A 21477-nucleotide genomic window follows, 5' to 3' on the forward strand; every position below is an offset into this window, starting at 1 on the left:
TAATTACAGCTCTAGAAAATTTCACAAAGAAGAAATAGGACTGAAATAAGAAACACAAAGTAGATTTATCCCAAGTAAGGTGACTAATGAGTTTCCTGAGATTTAATGCTGGAAGATTCTTCCAGGCTTAAAATCACAGGTAATGTTATAAAGCAGATTGCATGGATGTACTTCAAGTCATTTGTTGACAAGCAGACTTCAGACGAGGTACCACATTTCAGCTACAAGTAAGAATACTCTCACCATATTTAGTAACCATCATGAACACAAACACCACCAGAGGCATTATACAAAAGCCACATTAAATAATATTGAACATCACTCTGCTGCCATTAAGTAACTATAGCACTCACCCAGCAATGCTGCTATTCACATCCTTACTTCAGGCTAACCAAAGATTGTAAGAGGAGCTAAGAAACTGCCCAGGTGTGATGACTTTCAAAAAGATTGTCCAGTCCTTAGAAGTAGATCATTCCTACTATTAATATGTGGTGAGTGGGTAAAACTACAGCAATATTGTAGATATTTAAACAGTCATCACGTAGTATCACCTGCTTGCTCTACACTGGACCATAGTATTTATTCTAGTAATTTCTTAAATGCAATAAATGAACAAACAGTTTAATTACATCTTTTTAAAGTAAATATATCTTAGAATATTCTGGTTTTCTTTTCTTTTGCTCTGTGCTATCCTTGTAAAAGATTGGTTCAATGAGTATGGATTTACAAACTATAATCATATCACCCACCAGCTCTTCCAGGTAGAAGAGTTGTATAAACTTTTGTGATTTAAAGGATGGAAAGCACACAAAAACCAGAAAATCTCTTTGCCCAAAGGAAGAATAAAAAATGCCTTTTCTTACAAGGCATTTAAAAAGTAACCAAAAGCCACCACTTACCAAAGGCTCTGTCACATTCTCACTTGATTGCACTGTAAATACAGACATATCCTAGATATGGAAATGAAAAACAAATGCAAAAAGTATTTGAGACAGGATATTTGCAGATGTCTATCAAAGTACATTCACACAGAATAAGATGACAAATACAACCTAACTAATAATTATTTTTAATACTTAGATTATCTAAGTACTATTAATATTAAAGACATTCTCTTTTCAATTATATTTAATTATATTCAATCCTTCTAAACCAAGAAATTTTTCACCTCACTAGAGGCAGTGAAAAACCCTTCATTAAATACACGTGATTTGCAAGGACTGTTTCAGGTACAATGCAATTCCCAATTGTGAAAGTTTTTGCAGATAACACATGGCTGTGCTTGGAGCTCTAAGCTACTTTCATATGTTCCTGGGCTTTTATTTGAATAATAACTAGAGTAATTACAGATACAAAATTTTACCTGCATTAAGGAAGTAGAAATATGGAGGTGTTTTCCAACACCTTGCTCATTCAGAACCAATTAATTTGTAAAATATTGCTGGGCCAAATTATTTTCCTACTGCAGTGGGGGCAGCAGATATTTAGTTCCTCCAGACCAACATTTTGCCTTAATTACTAGAGGGGGTACTTTGTGGTTTTCCCCTTCCTTCCAGATCCTTTACTAAACTAAATGTCCTGGAGCAGACTGTTAAGCACTGGAAGACTCATTTCTGTCCTTGTATAAGCTGAGTCTTCTTGGGCGCTTTTAAAATATGGTGTACAGCGTGTGCTGTGGATGAGCCAGTCTCTAAAAGGATGCTGGAAAACACTGAGGTCCCAGGTTATCCACCTGAAATTTGGGATCTTGACATAGCCCTGAAATTTGAAAGCATAAACATGGTGTCTTCATATGCTGTATCTCTGTGATGGGTAACAGTCTCACTATCAGCACAGCAGCAAACAAATACTTTACATTTAACTTTGAGAGTAAAATATATCCTAACTGAAAGATGGAGGAAAAAACCCCCTCATTATATATATACCTACAGAATCACTGAAACTATGTGAAACTGGGGAAACTGTTCTTTACAGAATTTGGGGATTGTGAGAAAAATTCAAAAAAGAGCACAATAAAAACGCTAAATCAGTCCTTTTAGGAGGAAAAAAATCCATCCCAGAAAGGTAGTCAGATTTTTTGCTATTAAATTCAGTGAGGCCAAGAGTCCTAAGAGTATTAGAATCATTCTAGTAACATCTAAGTAGAATTTCCCAGAACAGACAAGGTCTGGATTTGAGACAGTATGACACTGCTATGCAGTTTGTCTGTAGAACAGACTTCCTGAAATTGTATAGCCAGTTCTAATCCCCTCCTAATAGCACAGAAAAAAAATTATCTTAACACCTTTTTATTTCTTACCTGTGCAAATCCATTAAATGCTGTGGTGGATGCCTAAGTAGAAGCGAAGATCAGAACAAATTATCATTTCTTTACTAGATCAGAACATGAGTCAAAACATTTTTATTTGCAAAATAAAAATGTAGGCCAAACATAAAAAAAAGAAAAAGGGTATGGTAGCAAGAAATTTGTCAACCGTGCTATTTTACAACAGGCATCACAGGTTTAAAGAAAACAAAAAAATAAAGAGAAAAAGCAGAGTAACTTAAGCATTTTTACAAAACGATAATAAAAAAAGACTAGGTGCATTTAAAGATATACAGATAAAACACAAAAGCTGCAAGACACAATGTGCCTTCACAGTTCAAAGCTTCATTCACCATTTTGAAATGCATTTTTGTCAGCCTGCTTCATTACATGGCTGAAGGGTACCACACTATGAACAGTTGCATGGCAATTTTTCAAAAAAAGAATAGCACAGGCTTAGGAAGGGCAGTGGGAAACACACAAATGGAATGTTTTTAAACGACAGGGTTATGCATGGCCTAAGGAACTCTTTGTCTAGACTAGGCTACACACTGGGGTAGGTACCTCTTCTTTATCAGCCTCAATTTCCTGGTACAACAATCCATATCTCCGGTTAGCAATTTCATCTTCAGATAAATCTGAGTTGTTGGTCTCATTGTCTTTAGGACTAGTTGAACTCTCGGTGCTAGCATTTCTGGAATTTCCCATTTGAAACAGAGCCAAGGGTCTAGCTATCTCCTTGCTCAGTCCTGGATTGTTAATGCCTGCCTGCTCCCCAGGATGACCTTGTTTTACTGGTGTCTCCTGAATTTTATTGCCTGTGCTTGCACCTATTTCTCCCCAGCTGTTATCAGTACCTCCTAAGTCTTGTGTAGACCATTTATTACTAATGCCCAACCAAATATTTTCCATGTTACCTTCCTCTGAGTCTTGCTGTTTGGGGAAAAAGGGCCAATTATCCAGTCCATTGGTTTGGCTATCTGACAGATTAGAAAAACCCCAGGAATCATTAGTAACTGTTGGATCCCAGTTTGCCTGCCAGGGATCTGTTTCCAAGGCTTCAGGAACACCACTGCTACTAGGATGCTCTTCAGTGACTGCTGCTGCTGCCCTACCTGTCACTTGGTCTTCTGCATTATCTAGGCAAGGATTACCACAGCCTGTGCTAGCAGCATCGGCTGTCTTGGGCTGCAGTGCCCAAGACATTTGGGCATGTTCAGCATCAGCTTGACCTTCAGTACCAGGACTACCATTTGGGAGGTGGATGATGCTATTGTCTTCAGTTCCTTTACCAGACTCTTCTGCACTGAATAATTCAGCATGACACAGATTGCTCACAGTATCTGTAGAGTACTTTCCTGTGTCGTCAGTTATCTGTAGGTCAACACATGTCCTCATGTTTATACACTCTATGGATGTATTCTCTCCAGCACCACTGTCAGTTTGGTCTAAAGTATCCTTAGATGTTCTTTCATGGTCCTGATCCCAGATACCAAGGATTCTCTCAGGTTCAGTGCCAGTGCTTTCTATAGTTTTACAGTTGTACACTACTATTTTGTCCCCGCTTTCCAGCCCTGTGCTCAACAATGGTATTTCTCCATCTGCCTCCTCAGTGACATTGACCTGTTTGAATTCTTCTCTAGGGTTTTCTAGGTTAGCACCACTAGCTCTCCCAGCATCCCCATCATTATCTTCAAGCGCATGTAAATTTTCTACCTCTGTGCTGACTATAATTTCAAGATCTGATTTTGCTACACCCTTATGAAGTTCTGCCTCCCTGTTTCCTTTGGTTTCACAACCCTGCTCTTCCAGTTCCTCTGTACCTTCTACCTCCTTGTAGTTAGCTCCGGTCTCTACCTTTTCACTTGGCTTGACACCTGCCCACTCGTCTTCCTCATGCTCTTCCTCTGCCTTTTGCACATCACACGGGAGGGGTTCATCCAACAAGCTATCAGTTCCCAGGACGGGTGTCTCAAAACTGGTTATGTTCTCTAAAGGCTGATTGGTCACCACATCTTCACACAGGACATTTTTGGCATCCAACTGGTCCTCCAGTGAAGTCCTCTGGTTTTCGTTTACAGAAGCTGACCCTGGTGCAGCATCCTCCTGCTCACCTACTGCAGGCCAAACACTAGCAGGCAGAGTACCCATGGATTCGCTTGAGGTTTGCTCTGCCCCATGGGAAAGCAAAGAACCGCCTGCAGTAATTTCCTGGCTGACACTGGGTGTGCTAACATCTAGGCCCCAGCTGAGTGAACCTAGATTAGTTTGAGATCTGTTAATATCTTCTGATGACCCACTGTTTGGGGTTTCCTCCATGACCAGGTTACACAGGGAAAGACTTTTTGAAGAGTCAGGCTTTAAGCAGACAGAAAAGCAAAGAAAAAACACAAGATGAAAAAGATAAAGGCGGACTTGATGAGAAAACACAAAATTTATATTTTACATGAGCAAATTTAATTTAAAGAATGAAGTGACTAAATTAAGCCATTTAAGGAAAAGCTATGTGGTTTTCAACATTTGGAGGCAATAGATTATAATGCAAAAGAGCAGCACTGATAGACAAAACCAGAAAACTATATATTACACCACACTGATTAAGCATGTCTCTAGAGTGGTTGCAGTTTTGAGGGGAGGTTTGCTTACCGGCTGCACCAATTCACTGCTTGTCTGTATAGAATAAAGTCATACATATAAAGTCATGAATATAAAGATATACGTATAAATATATACATATACAGAAAAGAAGACCATGATGTACTTTGTTACAGCAGCAGTTCATTAATTAGCAGTTCCCTAACCAGGAGTTACCAGTGTGGGGAAGAAGCAACAGGTTCTTTCCTGCCACTCCACAGAAGACTAATCCCAGGCCCTTGAATTTTAACCTTCTGCATGACATTATTAAAAAAGTCACATCTTGCTTTCCTCTGTGAGCCACTGACATTTTTATTGCAGGAATTCTATTACATCTCTATTGAAAAGAGAAGTTGCTCTGTGAGACAGTGACAAGGAAGGAAGCAATGCAAGTAGTAGTGGGGCTTGTGTTTATACTCAGGCATCACTGTATCACTCAGGCAATAGAGAGGACCCTGAGCATGCAGCTCTGATTCTCCATTATCTTGTAGAGGCATCTACATCCACACAGAGTAAGGCATTGAGTCACAAACCTGCTGTCTACATTGCCACTTTGAACAGATACAAATGTTCCCAGGAAGTTCAACAACTACTATGCACTCAACTTATTAAGAGAAACTTTGCAATGAGTATCCCTAATTTCAAACATTTAGCTGTGAAGTCCACTACTTTTTTAAACTAAAGCAAAGATGAAAAATAATTACAATCTAGAATACTTACACAATATTAAAATATTATAAATAAAACTGTGCAAAAAGAAGACATTGTTAAAGCTATCTAATGTAAGATTAGAGCAATACATTCACAACACTTCTCGATATTTTAGCTGGTCTAGATATTTGCAGCCTTGAAATTCTGGGTAGTCTACATATGTGATTTTTTTTCAGGCTTTATTTAACCTGACTCAATAGAAAGAGACGAACATTTAATATACATCACATATGGTATTTGTTCACAAAAAAGTGCTGCAAATCTTAATATATGACAAGCATTCACAGATTTCTGTGCTGGCTGAAGCTACAAAAGGTCAAAAATGAAAGTACCAGGCTCCATGTCAAGTCAACCCAGGCAACTCCATGACATAAAGTCAAAAGAAAGCTCACAAAAATGAGTTGTTTCCTTCCTGCAGATCATTGTATCTGATTTGGTACGAGGAGGAAGAAGGAAGGATTCATACAATTTCCTACAGTAGCAGGTTTTTTTGTGAATAAGTCCAGTTCACTGTATGCCCACAAACAAAATTCTCACTTCCTTCCTGAATTTTGAGAAAATGGTTGTCCATTGGATTAAAGTCCTGAGGAACTACAACTTCAGGTAATTAAAACAAGTGATTAACATCCATTATTACACTCTAATACCTGTAATTCAGGCATAGTAAAAGCAACAGACTTAGCTATAATGATTGAGAATTTTATTAGCCTAGATTACTGACATCACTTAGGTTTTGTAGGCCAAGCAATAGTGGCTTCATATACTTGAAAGTATCATCCTCCATAAATTCTTTATCTTGTCTTTTGGTAGAAGCATTGTAAATTTGACTTCAGGCTGTTACAAAATCAGAGGCACGGAAATATATACGTCAGGCTTACCGTCCATAGATCCCATGGCAATGTCTGAAAAAAGGAGTGGATAAAAGAGGCTGTGAGAAAAATATAATTCATACACTGTATATCCAAACACTGTGCATTAACTAAGAAGATAATACTTATTTATATGCATATTTATAATACATACATATTACATATTACATATTAGCACATGCGTGCACATGTGTGTGCATGTATCTGCATAATACTCTTCTTGGTTATACAGGATGGGCAGTATGCAATGCATTGTGTTATTTCCTATTTCAAAGTAGTTGTTGCTTTCCAGCAAATTCACATTGTCACGTGCACGAGTAATGGCCAGATTCTGAGCTGGTGACTGAATGACTTTCAACATGTACAGGAGCCTCTGCAAGGTGTCAGCTTTAACAAGCTTACATAGGTCAAGTTTTCTAGCCAGTAAAAAAATGATCCAACTATCCACTGGTGTTTTTTCTCACTACTCTGGCACCAGAAAGGAAAACAGTATACTTTTGGGGAAAGAAAACAAGAAAGTTAACCAATATTTTCTTTTTGTCCAGTTGGTTAATTAATGTTAGTGACCTTTTTAACAGAAGAGCTAAATAGACAGATGAAAGAAAAGCAGCAGACTTCATGCCAAGTATTTATATCCCACTGCATAAGAAGGAGCTCTGCTGGTTGGCCCCAAAAGCTGTCTGAGATGCTTCAAAATGTATCTACTATATTCACACATAGGTTAAAGCCCACAAAACCTCAAAACCTAAAGATATTCATAAAGTAAAATGTGAAACTGAAACATTTGCAAATGTTGAATGTGACATCTAACATTTGCGTGAGAGAAAGGATTGGTGCATTTAGCTTCTTTTCTCGCCTGCTTCATATTTTATAAGGACAGAATGGTTCTCTGAACAACTTCTGCTTTGATGAGCAAAAGACACAGTAATAATTCACTACTCAGATTTACAGCATATTAACATCAAGAGCCATTTCACATTCATTTTAAATTGGTTTAAGTCCAGGTATGTGCTGCTTCTGCAGGTGCAATTCAAAAGTGTGTGTTCTTACTTTGCTGTAACAGTATTAGCTGAGCATTCCAGCTTTAAGGAAAAATGACAGGTCTGTTCTTAAAGTGCTAAATGGTACAAACCCTAAATGTCTAACTAACTTCCATGAAAAGAGAGATTGCTCATTTTCCATTTTTTCATTTTCCTTTCAACTCTGAGCATGAGGGGGAAGGAATAAACTGAGGAAAGGTGAGACAGAGCACAGCTAGAAAACAGAGAAGAGAGCCAGGCAGGTTTAGAAAGGTCACTTCTGAAGCAGCCATAGAAACAGAAAAGCAATCGAGGAAGGGCTTGCCAGGGCTCAGTTACTGTGGTTTGATCACCCTGGCAGAGCAGTGGAGGGAGGTAATTAATTAAATTATTAATAGAGAAGTCACACCAGGCCTCCCAAGGCATCATGCACAGATGACTACTCGTGTCTTCACATCACTTCTTCAGCAGTTTGCTGAATGGAAAATATCCATGACTGAGGCAAAAGCTACACACACACAAAATATATACACACCCCTTAATCTCTTCGTAATCTCTCTACAAGCTCAGGCTCTCCAAAGTCTGCAACCACAGGTTTCATTCTGTCTATGCTGCCACAGCACTGACCCTGTCAAATCCAGTGAGACCAAGACCCAGACACAGGGCTGTCTTCCCTTCTAAAGACATGGTGCTCTGACTCATTCATATGCTCTTGTGGATGCAGACCATCCTTTCTCATATACATACGTTATGGGGAAAGGTGAAAGATGAGGAGAGACTGAAGGGGCTCAGTGAATGCTTCTTATGTACCTAGATGAAAACTTACAATGTACTTTTCCATACAGAATTATATGGTACAGTTGAATCTAAAATAACTGTTTTTCACTAAACCAATAAACTCTTTTACAGTCTGTACAATATGATGTCGGAACAAATGTGTTCTGTCACAAAAGTTAAATATCTTTCATTTAACAATCCCACTGCTCAAATAAGCGTTATTACAAAACATGCTGAAAGGGTAGTTAGCAAAGCTACACCTAAAGTTTTTTTGTCACCAGTAAATGCCAAGGAAATTCATTCTCCTTCCCCATCCTCTTCCCTGTTTAGAGGGAGAAAAAAAAAAAAACCCAAGTAAAATGCACAAAGCTTCTGCTAGAATGAAACACTTCTAGCAGATCTCAGTGAGAAATTTCAGATAGCATTTGGAATGCTGACAATGCATCATTTTTCTGATAGTGCATATCCCATGAGAGATCACTACAGACCTCATTACATAACTAGCACTGCATGCTAAGTAAGAAATTAATTAACTGAGGAAGAGATCAGCAGAGAATCAGGACTATCTCAGCCCTAAACCTGCTTGTCTTCTCACTCCTTTCCCAATGCTGCACTCCTGAACAGCTGATTAGACCTCTCACATCTCACAGAACAAGCCAGATTAGTGATAGCCACAGGGATAATAGGTCTTGCTAATGATGTATTAATATTGTTTCTTTGAGTACAAGACAGGGATACAGCGATTCTGGCCAGGAGATCTTCCCCACTTTACTATCTGCCCTCTGGGCAGTGAGGGTGAATTCTGGACTTTAAAACAGCAGGTCCTGTAGGGTAAGCCAATGAATACCAGCAACTTAATATATCAGCCTTTTTTATTAATTTTCACATTTTTCTTTTTGTTTTTTTATATTGCTGCAAGAAACTACCATGGCAAATATTACTACTAAATGCAGAATTTCTATAACACAACATTCTACAAGGAAACACCCTATTCCATACCCTCAATTTCCTTGAGGTTAGGTCTAAAATAGATTTATAGTAAAACCACTCAGATCATTCCACTGCCTGGTACAGAAACTCCATCACAGCAAAGCAATTGCGTGCTGACTCCACGAGACCTAGGTCCCCCGAGGCATCTCTTCAGACATGAAGAATCAAGGCCAGGTCAGAGAAGTTGTCAGAAAAACAAGCACTGGAGAATTACAATGTTTGCACTAAGAGTTATTCTATAGATGGAAAATAACAGCATGCCAAAATCCAGGCCAAGGTACCAGCAACCATTCTCATCGGCAGACATCTCATTTTACCACCTGACAATTTACTCTCATTCCAGTACATCATCAAGTACAAGGTTACTGAGGGGGAAATATAGATGGTTGAATAGAGCCTCTGAGGAAAATAAAGTTTTTCAGACACTGCAGATACACTGTTAATACACAAGGCAAATCTTTGCTACCAAACACAGCATGTTGCATTCATGGCTTTGCCTACCTCCAGGCAAAGAGATACCTGAGACATGGGTGAATGACTAACTCCTGTTGGTACAACTTCTGGCTTGAAAGGGTCAAAGTCCAAATCTAGCAAAGATTCCTCTTTCTTAGCTTCAGGTACTTCGTTCTGTTAGAAGAGAAACATAATTCTTGAAAAACTTATCTTTCAAAAGCTTCCCTGGGCAGTAAAATATTAAGAGGCGCAAGAAGAAAATAATTATATCACAGACCTACTAGCTGTTGTGCATGCCAGGAGGGGAGGAGCTCTGAAGATTATCCTGAGCTTTAGTATAAGTTTTAATTTTAGGAGATTCAATCTTATGATGCCTTTGATTTCTCTGCAGTACAGCTTTGCCTTTCCAGCCTAAACAATCACAATCCTTTCAAAAAAGTGCTGAGTGTACACTATTTGACTGTGAAGGTCCTTTTAAAGTGCTTTGAGACAGATACCAAAACTAAAGACTACATAAATGGCACACAGTGTTCATACATTCTAATAAATGAATCTCCCCCCAAACACAATACAGAAGGACATAAATGCTTTTGAATTAAATTTCAATTCTGAACATGAGCACTCACTTATATTTAATGTTGCCCTTAGCTCTAAACTTTAGGAAATATCTCTTTAGAACAGTGAGGCACTGGAACAGGTTGCCCAAAGAAATGTGGATGACCCATCCCTGGGAGTGTTCAAGGCCAGGTTGGATGGGGCTCTGAGCAACCTGGATAAGTGAGAGGTGTCCTTGCCCACAGCAGGTGGGTTGAAACTAGAGGATTTTTAAGGTCCCTTCCAACCCCTTCCAACCCAAACCATTCTATGATTCTATGATACGCTCTCACTAAACTGGATTACATGGTAGAGTCTTTTTTTGTTAGCAATTAATAAATTAGCCAAGGCCTCTCAGGTCAACAGAAATATATATATTTTGTTTCAATGGGATACAGGTCTTTCCTGCTGTAAAGTAACCTGAACAAACAATTAGTGTGCTTCGACATAAAATATTAATTAGCTTGAAACTGTAGCTGAGACGCAATTATCACTAATTAAAAATATTCTAGGTAAGCATCTTGGTCTTGGTAAGGAGGCTGGTACTGCCTACTGCTAGTTGTTCAGTGTTTATTAAATAGTGAGAGAAGCTTGTACAACAGGGCAAGTCTGCAACAACAGGGCAGTAAACCAGTAAAATTAGGAGATAATAATAATAATGATGATGATGACAATGATAGTAAAATAAACGAACAAAGCCTTTCTATTATTAAAACACTTAAGAATATAAACTTTCCAAATTAGTTTTACTATTGGTAAATAGATGTTCAAAGTTAGGTAATAAATGGCTTCCATTATTCCACAAAACACCCAAGCTCTCTGTGTCACCTACAAACATGGTCAAAATAGCTCCTCAGCCCCCATGTTAGGAAAGACAGAGTAACCTGGAACTCTTCAGTCTGGAAGAGGTGTGCTAGGGATGATATGAGCAGGGTCTATACAAGCACGAGAGGCACAGGGGTTTGGCTGCTCGCTGATTCTTCCAAAGCAGGAAGGCTGATGACAGCAAAGTTGACGGGGACAGATGCAGAATAAAGAAAGGTGGTGGTGCTTCATGTGGCACAGAGTTCACCTGGGGATCTCCTTGTCTTCAGGCAGTGTGAATGTGAAAAATGTACACATGCTGAAAGACTGAATAAATTTGTGGCAAAATAGTCTGTTGAGGCTTACTAAATACGTAAAAATCATGTTGAAGAAGCCCCTGAGTTGCAAATGACCAGAGGCTGGGAGAATACAGTAGAAGGGCGGGTCAAGAGTATCAACTTTGCTTGCCTTTTTTTATCTTCTTCCCTCGGCCTCTGCTTTTGGCCACAAGTGATGAGGGATAACTGCTCTGACAAACTGAAGCCAGTGTGATAGCGTAGCACTTTAAAAAGTCAAACCCACCATTCCCACCAGTAACCCTCATTATATTCATTCTGACATGCCTTCCATCCAGTGCATTTAGACTTCATCACATACGCCCTTGGGGCACTAATGCTCATATGATCATACACCCTGATGAAACAACACAGCATTTGCTGACATATAGTCAGAAATGGATGGAGACAGAAATGTTAATTATCTTTCAATGAGGTCTGAGAAAGAAGTTGCTACTTTTGAGGACTGAATCCGATGAATAGAAGTCTTACTTAGGCCATGCGTGATGACAGGTAAGGTATCTGTAGTGACAGGGTACTGACTGCAAAAATTATCATCACCCATAACCCTCAGAACAAAATGAAGAGAACACTTCTCTTAATTTTAGTGACAAAGGCCCAAATAAACATATAGAGTACCTAAGATATCACATTACATGGAGATGTAGGAGAAACAAGAACCTTGGGAAATCCCTCAATAAGGGAAAAAGCTGGGTCAGGGAGGTCTGCGAAACATCCTGTATTTATTCCACCATAGCATGACAAAGCATGAATAAATGAAACAATAGAAAGACGTGGCTGTGGCAGAAGCAAAGTTGTACACCTGAGAGGTATGTGCAAGGAATGGAGAAGGCACAAGAAACCTGCAGGAAGTACCAGAACTGCTACCCCCTCTCTGCACACAGTCTGTAAAAGCTTTAAAGTAGCCTTAGCAGTTCCCTTCAGAGGTGTCTGACACACTCAGACATGTTAAGTATCTGTAGAGGGCATATAGAGGCCTACAATGTCCAAGCTAGTAACTAGGGAGAAACATGAAGAAAATGAAAGAAAAACAAGGAACACTCATTTCCAAATGACTCCTTCATCCAGTCAACCAGATATCTCATCTTCTCACCTCTTTCTTTTATTTAGCAGTAATTAAATCCATTCTTGACAATGAATAACCTGGACATGTGAGTTTCTTTGTTGAATCAGCGCAAAAATATTCAACAGCATCAAGCAGAACTGTCTTTCAGCATCTTGCACAACAGCGAATGCATTAGTACTGCTTGGTAAAGAAGGAGGAACAACAACAATTACAGAATATTTATGTTCCAGAGAAGAAAAGTGTTCTGCCTGTTTGTAATCTGCTCTAAAACATTGGATTAAAGCAGCAAAGCTCTATTCTTCAGCCTGTTGGGTTTGTGTCTCTGCATGAGCAGTGTTTGGGACACCAACAGTGGTCCTTCGGGAAGTCCTGAACCATTAGCGGGTTCTGCAGGCTTAAGTGCTTCTTCCATAATGCCCAACAAGGGCTTTGAGAGTATAGGAGAAGCCATAAGCACCAAGAGGAATCAGTCCATTTTTCCTGTGGATTCCATGCTATATATTTTTAATAACTGGTTCTCTTACAGAAGGATACAAAATCTATACATCATTTTATTTGGGTATGTCTGTACATACTCAGGGACCTCAGATACACTAAGGATGCTTTAGTGATGGGGGTGGGTTTTGTGGGGAGAGATATGCAGATGATTCACGAGAAGGTGGCCAGGGAATGAATAGCTTAGGTCATTCCCAAGTCATTGACTGCAAAGGAGGGAAGGACATAAATTACTCACTGAAGGGAGATCCATTTTTCCTTGAGAGACAAGGAAAAGATTTCAGTTCTCAGAAGCATGCCCCACCTTTATCATCCCATTCCATTTTTATACCAATCTCTTATAGAAAGGATGTAAATATTCTGGAAATGTGACTTACACTCATTTAAAGCCCTGTTCCAGTGTCATCTCTTAATGGAAAAGAAAACCAGTTCCATTTCTGCTTCCCCAGCTGGCCTGACATGAATGTTAGTTGGATACAGTATTTAATGCAGGGAGACACATTTAGCACAGGTTACACCAACTCTTTACCACTGATGTCCAGGCTCATGCGAACAGAGTAGTTAACTCAGGGTACAATGATGCAACAGAGCTGCCATCTCCCTTCAGAAGGAACGCCTAGCAGCAGCTGCATTCTAGGAGTTGCCTTTAATTTTTTAATTGCATGGGGACTTTACTATAAATAACTTTTTTGTCTTCCAAATAGATCCCTACAGACAGCAATGCCTCTTTCTCCCCTCCACAAGAAAACAAAGCAGCATATAGTCAATTTGTATAAAATAACTTTTTCATTGCTGTGCCTACATTCTCCTGTGTTGTCAAACAAATTTGTACAAAACCAATGATTCACATGAAAACAAAAATTCATAAACATTCTGAATAAGCTTCAGATCTACATATTTCTCCACAGTCTATCAGACACAGGCTCAGATTTCAGAGTTGCAATTACCATAACAGAAAGGGTCCATTATTGAACAACCAGCAAATAACCATAACTATGTAAAAGCTGAACAGTTGAATACAATTTTTACAGACTTATTTGACACAACTCTGGCTTTTCTGTTTGTTATATGCAACTTTTAAAAATTTTGGAATAATGAGATAAAACTAATTTTGATTACTTCTCGTCTGTATAATGTTTCAATGAGCAAAACTAAGTGAATGAATAAGCCAGCTGAAGCAGCCTTTTATACCTCTAAAAACCAGCCAAGTTCCATTTTTAAAAAAACACTCAAAAGAAAAAAGGAATACTTTTAATGATTTTGATGAAGGAAACAGAAATAAAGAAGGATCACTGTAAAGTTCCATTGAGATGCTTAGGATTAGAAAAAAGCATTTTAGATAAACTCTCAGTTTATAATGCAACCTGGATGCATTTAAATCTCAAACACAACTGTTTCACAGTATTTTTAGTCAAGCCTCTCAGGAGATGTCTCATTTTTTTCAGTATGTTAGCAGTGTTAGCCCTTTTGAGTGATAATGTGTGACTTGTTAAAAGATAAAACACCATATGGTAAAACACCCTTTCAAGAATACAGAAAATGATAATTATGCCTCTGTCTTCTACTTGTACCCTCCTCCTCCCTTCTCCTGAAGATCAGCCCCAAGGGCACTACCTTGGAGAACTTAGGGTGATTACAAGGTTGGACCTGTAAACCATTCACTGAAGCTTACCTGTGATGGGGTTGTCACATTGATTTCTGGGACAAAATTGTCATCAAATAAATTAATGATGTTCTCCTGTTGCAACTCCTTTGTGGGTGTGAGCTTAGGCAGTGGTGGGACTGGCGGACCTTTCCTCAGCTAAGCAGACAGCAAAAATGTCACAGATTAGTTCAGGGATAAAAGCTATAAGATAGGCCTAAACAAAGTGTTTTAGGTTTTTATCTCCACTGCTTCACCCTAAATAAGCCATGGGAATAAGCCATATGTTGAAAGGAACTGTTTAGTTGTTCACCACCAAATGCCTTGAAATAAACATTGTGGGAAGATCAAAACAACTCTATATTTCAAACTCCTTCAGACTCAAAGTATCAGAGTTCATACAAAAGCAATTCTTGGTTTTTTTTTTCTGCTGCAATAGGGCACACAGTGCAAAACACTTGCTCTCCTATGCAGCCCACAGTTGGAAGGATGATACTGCACAGAATCAAGCCTCTGCAGCTTTTCAGCTTCTTGAGTTCATTTGTGTTTAGCTTTGGTATTTTGTCCCTGCCCACCTGTTGCTACTTTTATAGCATACTTAATGCTAAGACCATATAATTTCTGGGAACCAAAGGTGCTTAGTTTACTAATTCTCCCTGATCTCCAGAGATTTGCATAACTGTGACAAACTAATTGCTTGGAATAATACCAAATAGTATTGGATAATTTCTAAATCTATCAAAATATCAAGAAAATAAATCCATAAAATAATCCTCAGGTGGTATGGTGATATAACACCATTGGCACCAATGAGACTGAGTCCTACCAGATGAATATTCAGACAGTCTCTTTTGGGAGACCAGAGAAAAGAAGCATGCTCACTGAATGTAAAATTAAACCTCTTCTGATGTGTGCCCAGCATAGAAATAGCATTCATCACAGAAGCTATCCCAATTCCAAAAACATCTGCAACAACAACACAAGTCTTTGATACGCTCACGAAGTATCACATTTACAATATAGATGAAACTGATGCATGAAACTGATTATTCTTTTACCAGTACTGGTGAGAATAGTGATTCCAACAGTGTCAAACTTCTCAATCCAGTTAATAACAACAAGTATGACTTTAATTATCAGTAATTAGCACAGCAGTATTTAAGCTAGCTTTATTATTTACTGTTTTAGAGGCTGGCCAGACCAGTGATATCACTGGCTAATTTTTCACAGGGTAAGCATAAATTTGAAGATGAATGAAGAGTAGAAATATATAATGGACAGAAATTCACAAGGAGGTTTTAGAAACAGGCTTTTCCAACTGTCACTGCTGGGATATGGGTCCTTAGAGACAATGCAACTTTTAATGAAGTATTTTGCTTTGTCACCGCAAGTCCCACCAATTCACCAGGCACCTTAAAAATTCTTCATTCCCCCTTATATAAAAACCATTTTCCATTCATGTCATGACACAGGCATGAAGAACTAATGAACAGAACAGACTGCAACAGAACCAGTGGCCTCCCCGTCATTACTCAGTCACAGCCTAGATAAAAAATCCACCATCTCAGCTATCTTTCACTGCACAACAGGCCAGCTTCTCCCGCTAGGTATTCGCTTACCTGTGTGGGTGACTTAGGTCGGGCTGGTGCCGGAGATGCTGGTGCCAGCATATGATTGGGACTAGCAGTAGGGCTAGGCAGGGGAGAGACCTCCTCTGGTGGTGATGGTGTTTTTGCAAAGCGGAGTGGACCTGAATCACTAGACAGAAGCAAAGCAATATATATCTTGCTGATTTATCCTTGACAATTTGATGCAACAGTTGAACTGCATCCCTGATGTAATGCCAGTGACCACAAGAGGCAGTACACACTGGAGATGAACTAAGTAATTTTATAATGATTAAAACTAAAATTGCAATTAAATGCAATTAAAAATCAGTTATCTACAGTGCCAAAGGAAGCTTTAATTTTGAATCATCTTGATTTTTGGAACATCTGTTTACCTGATCATTATAACTTGAAGGAAAAAGCATACCTGCATTTTTTCAGATTCTGTACTTGAAATACCATTTCATTTATAAGTTTATAACTATCATAAAATGTGAGATAGATTTATTGTCTTCATTTCACACGGTTCTCAGAATAAAAGACTCTAAAGATAAAAAAGCCCATAGGAAGGCATAACAATGAATAATGCAAATAATTTTAAAAGCTCAGCAACTTCAGAAAGGTTTCAATAAAACACAGCCAAGATTATTATAAACATATCACAATTTAGAAGGACAACTCACCACAACTATAAACAAGCAGCAGTCAAGTGACTTCAACAGAGCTCTGCTGATACTAAGAAAAGATCTGATGAAGTCCTAAGAACACATCTGCTCCTTCTAATGAAAGAACCTGGTGCAAACACTGAGATAATGTTGAGCTATCTAAAAATGCTGAAAGCTTATACTCAGGGAGGCTATAAACTACAGCACTCAATGTGTACTTGGTAAGAGCGACTTCTACACATCTTCAGGGAAAGCAGAAGCACTACCTGACTGAGACCACAGCATAAACATTATCCTAAGTCTAACACAAAAAATTTGTTCTTTGAAAGGACAAGCTTAGCTCACACTCACCACCTCTTTCTGTGGAAATATTAAAAGAGAAAAAATAATCAGTCATTAAGAAATTTCTTTCCCAGATACAATATTTACCTTCAGGACATTCAGTAGCATACAAGTTTTTAGGATCTTTCTTTTTATACAGTTCTTTAAAGGAAATATTAGATACTGTACTTGTCTAGTATCCAATTCTCATGCATCTAAAAAGGAAAGCTGTTTTATCTTATGAAGACCTACTCCATAATAGACTTTCAGAGCGTCATCACTAATAATGGAAGTCAAAATCTATCCAGAGTTTCACATAAGGCTCTGTGAATGGTACAGCAAAAGAGAGTAACTGAAACTGAAAAAATAATGCATTTTTAAAAAGCATTTTTAAAGTAAGTTAACACTACATTAATGTATGTCTAGTCATTTGCAGCAAAAATTATCTTCTCATTAATGGAATAAGTAATTCAGTGGGAACAAGCGTGTGCATGTTGGACGTGGTCTAGGAGACAGGTGGACAAAATATCTGTCTTTTTACAAAAACTGCTTGAAATCTCTCAACACTACATTATTTTACATCTCACAAAAGTATTTTACAAATCCTTTATGCAATCATAGTCCAGTTTGTGAATCCATCCTAAAGGGGCTGGAAGTGTTGATGCATGAGCTAACAGCTCTGGAGGCACTATGTAAACACATATTATCATGGATTACCACTGAAATAATCCAAAACACAAATTTTTGTTGTGTCCTTATAAAGTAGTTCTAAATTTTGCATTAGGGAGGAAGGTTCAATATTTCATTCTTTGTTCTTCCAAAGTGAGATTAAAACATATGTTTGAGGCAGATGTTATGTTGTTTGGTCAGTCTTAATTGTTGCTAATTTAAGTCCAGTTTGAGAGCAAATTAGCAGTAGCTATAACACTGTTCTGGTTGCTTCTGATTAGCTGGGATTGGATGGAAATTCAGGCCTTATGTATTAACTCCAAATACCATTGCGTCTTGGTAAGTCTCACTGTTTTACAATTTTAACCTTTTCTGCATATCGCTATTAGAGTACTGCAAGATCAAATTATGGCAGAAAGGCTATTTGTCAAAAGCAAAAAATCAAAATACTGTACTGGCATCCACTGACCTCAAGAAAGCACCATCTTATTTTAAACTCTTTTTGGTCATGTGCTTTAAGATAAGATTTCTCTTGAAAGCCTTTAAAAATATGGTATTTTGTGACATTCTCTACTTCAGCTTTTCTGCTTTTATGATGCACCCTCAGATATTGACTTTTCCCCATGAGCAGAAGAGATAAAAGCTGACTTTCAAAGGTTGGGATTCTCACCTAATAATAGGAGCTATAAACACATCTAAATATTTCAAGGCTTTAAAAAACTGCAAGAGTTAGCAACATTGCTGTAAACCAAGTTTCTGAGAATAAATAAGCTGCACACTTGGTTGCTGCAAATTGGTGTAACAGTCTACAATGAATTAGGCTAAATTAAAACAGCTTTCATTCCTTTTTTTTTTTTGTGAAAGGACTTTTTCGAAAAAAAGTTTGTGAGAAAGTGTGCTTTGCATTTTTACTCCTGTTGATAAGAACTTCATCCAAGGTACCTTCATCTATCATCCTGAACAAACAACACTCATCACCACATTGTGCAGCAATCGCTACACATGGTGTAGGTGATTGCGTCATATGCTGAAACCCACAAAGCTTACTGCAATGTAATTCATTAAAAAAAAGCAGTAAATTCACCTTGGTGCCCCTTGAATGGTGAAGGCCTTGTCTGCATGCTGATCCCCCAGCTTTGTCATCACTTCATATAGTTTGTGACATAGCTGTGAAAACAAAACACTTGCCTGAGTTTACGTGAATGACTCATGTCATCATGGCTAGGCTTCGCGAACGAAGATTTGGGAAGGCTCTATCCACATTTGCTACAGGCACGTTGGTGGCTTATGAGGCCAATACGTGACAGACATATCCGATTGCAAAAGGCACAGCAGAAAGACTCCTTAGGTGGTGTATTCCGCAATATACGGTTCTTTCTGCATTGCCTTTTTTCCTCGAGAGTGATCCTGCGTGCGTTCTCAAAGGAGACAGCTGCGTTATAGATGGTGTGTCTCCAGGCCTCCTGATTTGAGGCCAGAGTAGACCAGTTATGGTGATCAATATGGCCAAGGCTGAGATGTTGTTTCAGGGAGTCCTTGTATCTTTTCTTCGGGGCTCCTCTCGTGCAGCAGCCAGTGGCAAGTTCACCATAGAGTAGGATCTTAGGGAGGCGGTGGTCCTTCATCCTTGAGACGTGCCCTGCCCATCGCAGCTGCGTTCTCAGTAACATGGCCTCAATACTTGTGACAGCTGCTTGCTCTAGAACAGATGTGTTGGTCACATAGTCTGACCAGTGGATGTTTAGGATTGTGCGGAGCAGCGTTGATGGAAGTGTTCTAGGAGACGCAGGTGGTGGCGGTAGATGACCCATGATTCGGAACCATATAAGAGAGTCGACAACACTATGGCTTTGTAAACACTGATCTTGGTGTTTTCTTCAAGTGTTTATTACGCCAAACTCTTTTGTGGAGTTTTCCAAAAACACTATATGCCTTAGCTAACCTGTTGTCTATCTCTCCGTCGATCTTACCATCTGAGGACTACAGTCATGATTAAAAACACAGGTGATAAATCTGGTCTGATAACTCATAACCTGGTAATATATAATCTGATGGCTTTACACTACAGTATGAATCCTTTCAAAAATTCTCAGTGCCATGCACAACAAAAGCCTAAATGAAAACCTAGCAAAATTCATAGAATCAAAGATAATAGCAGTTCTTCAAAAACATAAGCTGTTTTTCAGCAAACAAGTTCATAAGTGTGACTGACTGCTATGCGAAGTCTGATGAAGGAGGTCACTGGAAATTTAGAACAATATGTGTAGCCAAGAAGATTCATGTTTTCCGGTCAAAAACCTAATCCCAATTTACATAGGACTTCAGTAAAGCCAGTTTTCAAAAAAAATTTTGGTTCCAATTAGTAGGTTACTATAGATAATACACCGCCACTTAGCCAGGCACATTCAAAAGATCCTCACTGAAACCACCTGATTTGCCTAACAGTCACAGATATAATGCTGCACTGCTGACAATATATGTAGCAGACTTGAAGGGAATGCTTGACATGTTTTTCTTGTACTGATTAAAGCAAAGAGGTGATTAGAAATTGGACATGGTAAAAATACTGAAGGCAACAATAAATTAGCAAAGTAGAAAGTGAATTTAGTGCTACAAGTGATAACGCACTATAATCCAAAATTTCCTTAAGGAGAGAACAAATATGACACGTAGAAATAAATACAATGGTTATACTACAAATCCGTACTTACGGCAAATTCGCACGTGTGCCTCTGCTAGATTTTTACTACAAGACATCTGTTTGCTGTCATGCATATATATCATAATCCATTATACATGAGATAGTAATTTTTACTCACTAAAGCTATTTCCTTGTGAAACTTGGCTTCAAGGCTGGATACATTTTTGAAGGTGTTCACATAGAAGCCAATTCGTCTATAAAGGATAGCACAAAGAAAGGAAAAAGAGAATAAAAGATATGAGTGGGAGGCCCACAAAGGCAAATTAATTAATTGTTTTCTAGGTTACAAGCAACATTCTTGACTATTACTCTCAGCAAAGTAAATAACTGGATGAAATGTCAAAATTTCCGACTAGTTTCTTCATGATTATTTCTGTTCATGTTGAGAAACACCATATTTCACACCAAACAGTAAACCAAGTTGAGACTACTCCACACTGGAAGGCCTTCAGCGTGTTTTAGAGAAGGGAAGAGCGGAAAAGGATGGTCACAAGTGCAGTACGAGCATATGGGAGGCAAGGTGCTCTGAGCAGCCCATCTCCCACCAGACAGCACACTAGATGCTATTGCAGCACCAAGGTGATGCAGTTGCTTCTGGGGTCAGCTTTAATGTATACAGCTCAGTATAGCCCAGGGCTGGGTGTCCCATGCTCAGTCCTCCTTAAAGAAATTAGCCCTGAAACACATGCACATGTATGAAAGAGAAAATACTTTAATATAGATTGGACATTTTTGCACATATAGTCAAAAATCTTCTACTTTTCAGAAGCAGAAGGTGTTTTCTTAGGTTTTGTATTAT

The 21477-nt window shown here is 38.6% G+C and overlaps 1 protein-coding gene across 2 annotated transcripts in view; it reads right to left on the reverse strand.

The window, feature by feature from the left end:
* Positions 1-21477, reverse strand: part of AMPH (amphiphysin) — a 117029-nt gene that overhangs the window by 18921 nt on the left and 76631 nt on the right. For both annotated transcript variants that reach the window (XM_064667961.1, XM_064667954.1), the window contains exons 8-16: positions 20797-20872; positions 19062-19144; positions 16335-16473; positions 14746-14874; positions 9825-9932; positions 6529-6552; positions 4952-4975; positions 2300-2332; positions 900-950 (exon numbers count right to left, since the gene is read on the reverse strand). In XM_064667961.1, the coding sequence (XP_064524031.1) occupies positions 900-950; positions 2300-2332; positions 4952-4975; positions 6529-6552; positions 9825-9932; positions 14746-14874; positions 16335-16473; positions 19062-19144; positions 20797-20872 (667 nt within the window). The remainder of the gene's footprint in view (positions 1-899; positions 951-2299; positions 2333-4951; positions 4976-6528; positions 6553-9824; positions 9933-14745; positions 14875-16334; positions 16474-19061; positions 19145-20796; positions 20873-21477) is intronic.

Source organism: Pseudopipra pipra, chromosome 1 (genome assembly GCF_036250125.1).
Source record: "Pseudopipra pipra isolate bDixPip1 chromosome 1, bDixPip1.hap1, whole genome shotgun sequence".
NCBI lineage: Eukaryota > Metazoa > Chordata > Aves > Passeriformes > Pipridae > Pseudopipra > Pseudopipra pipra.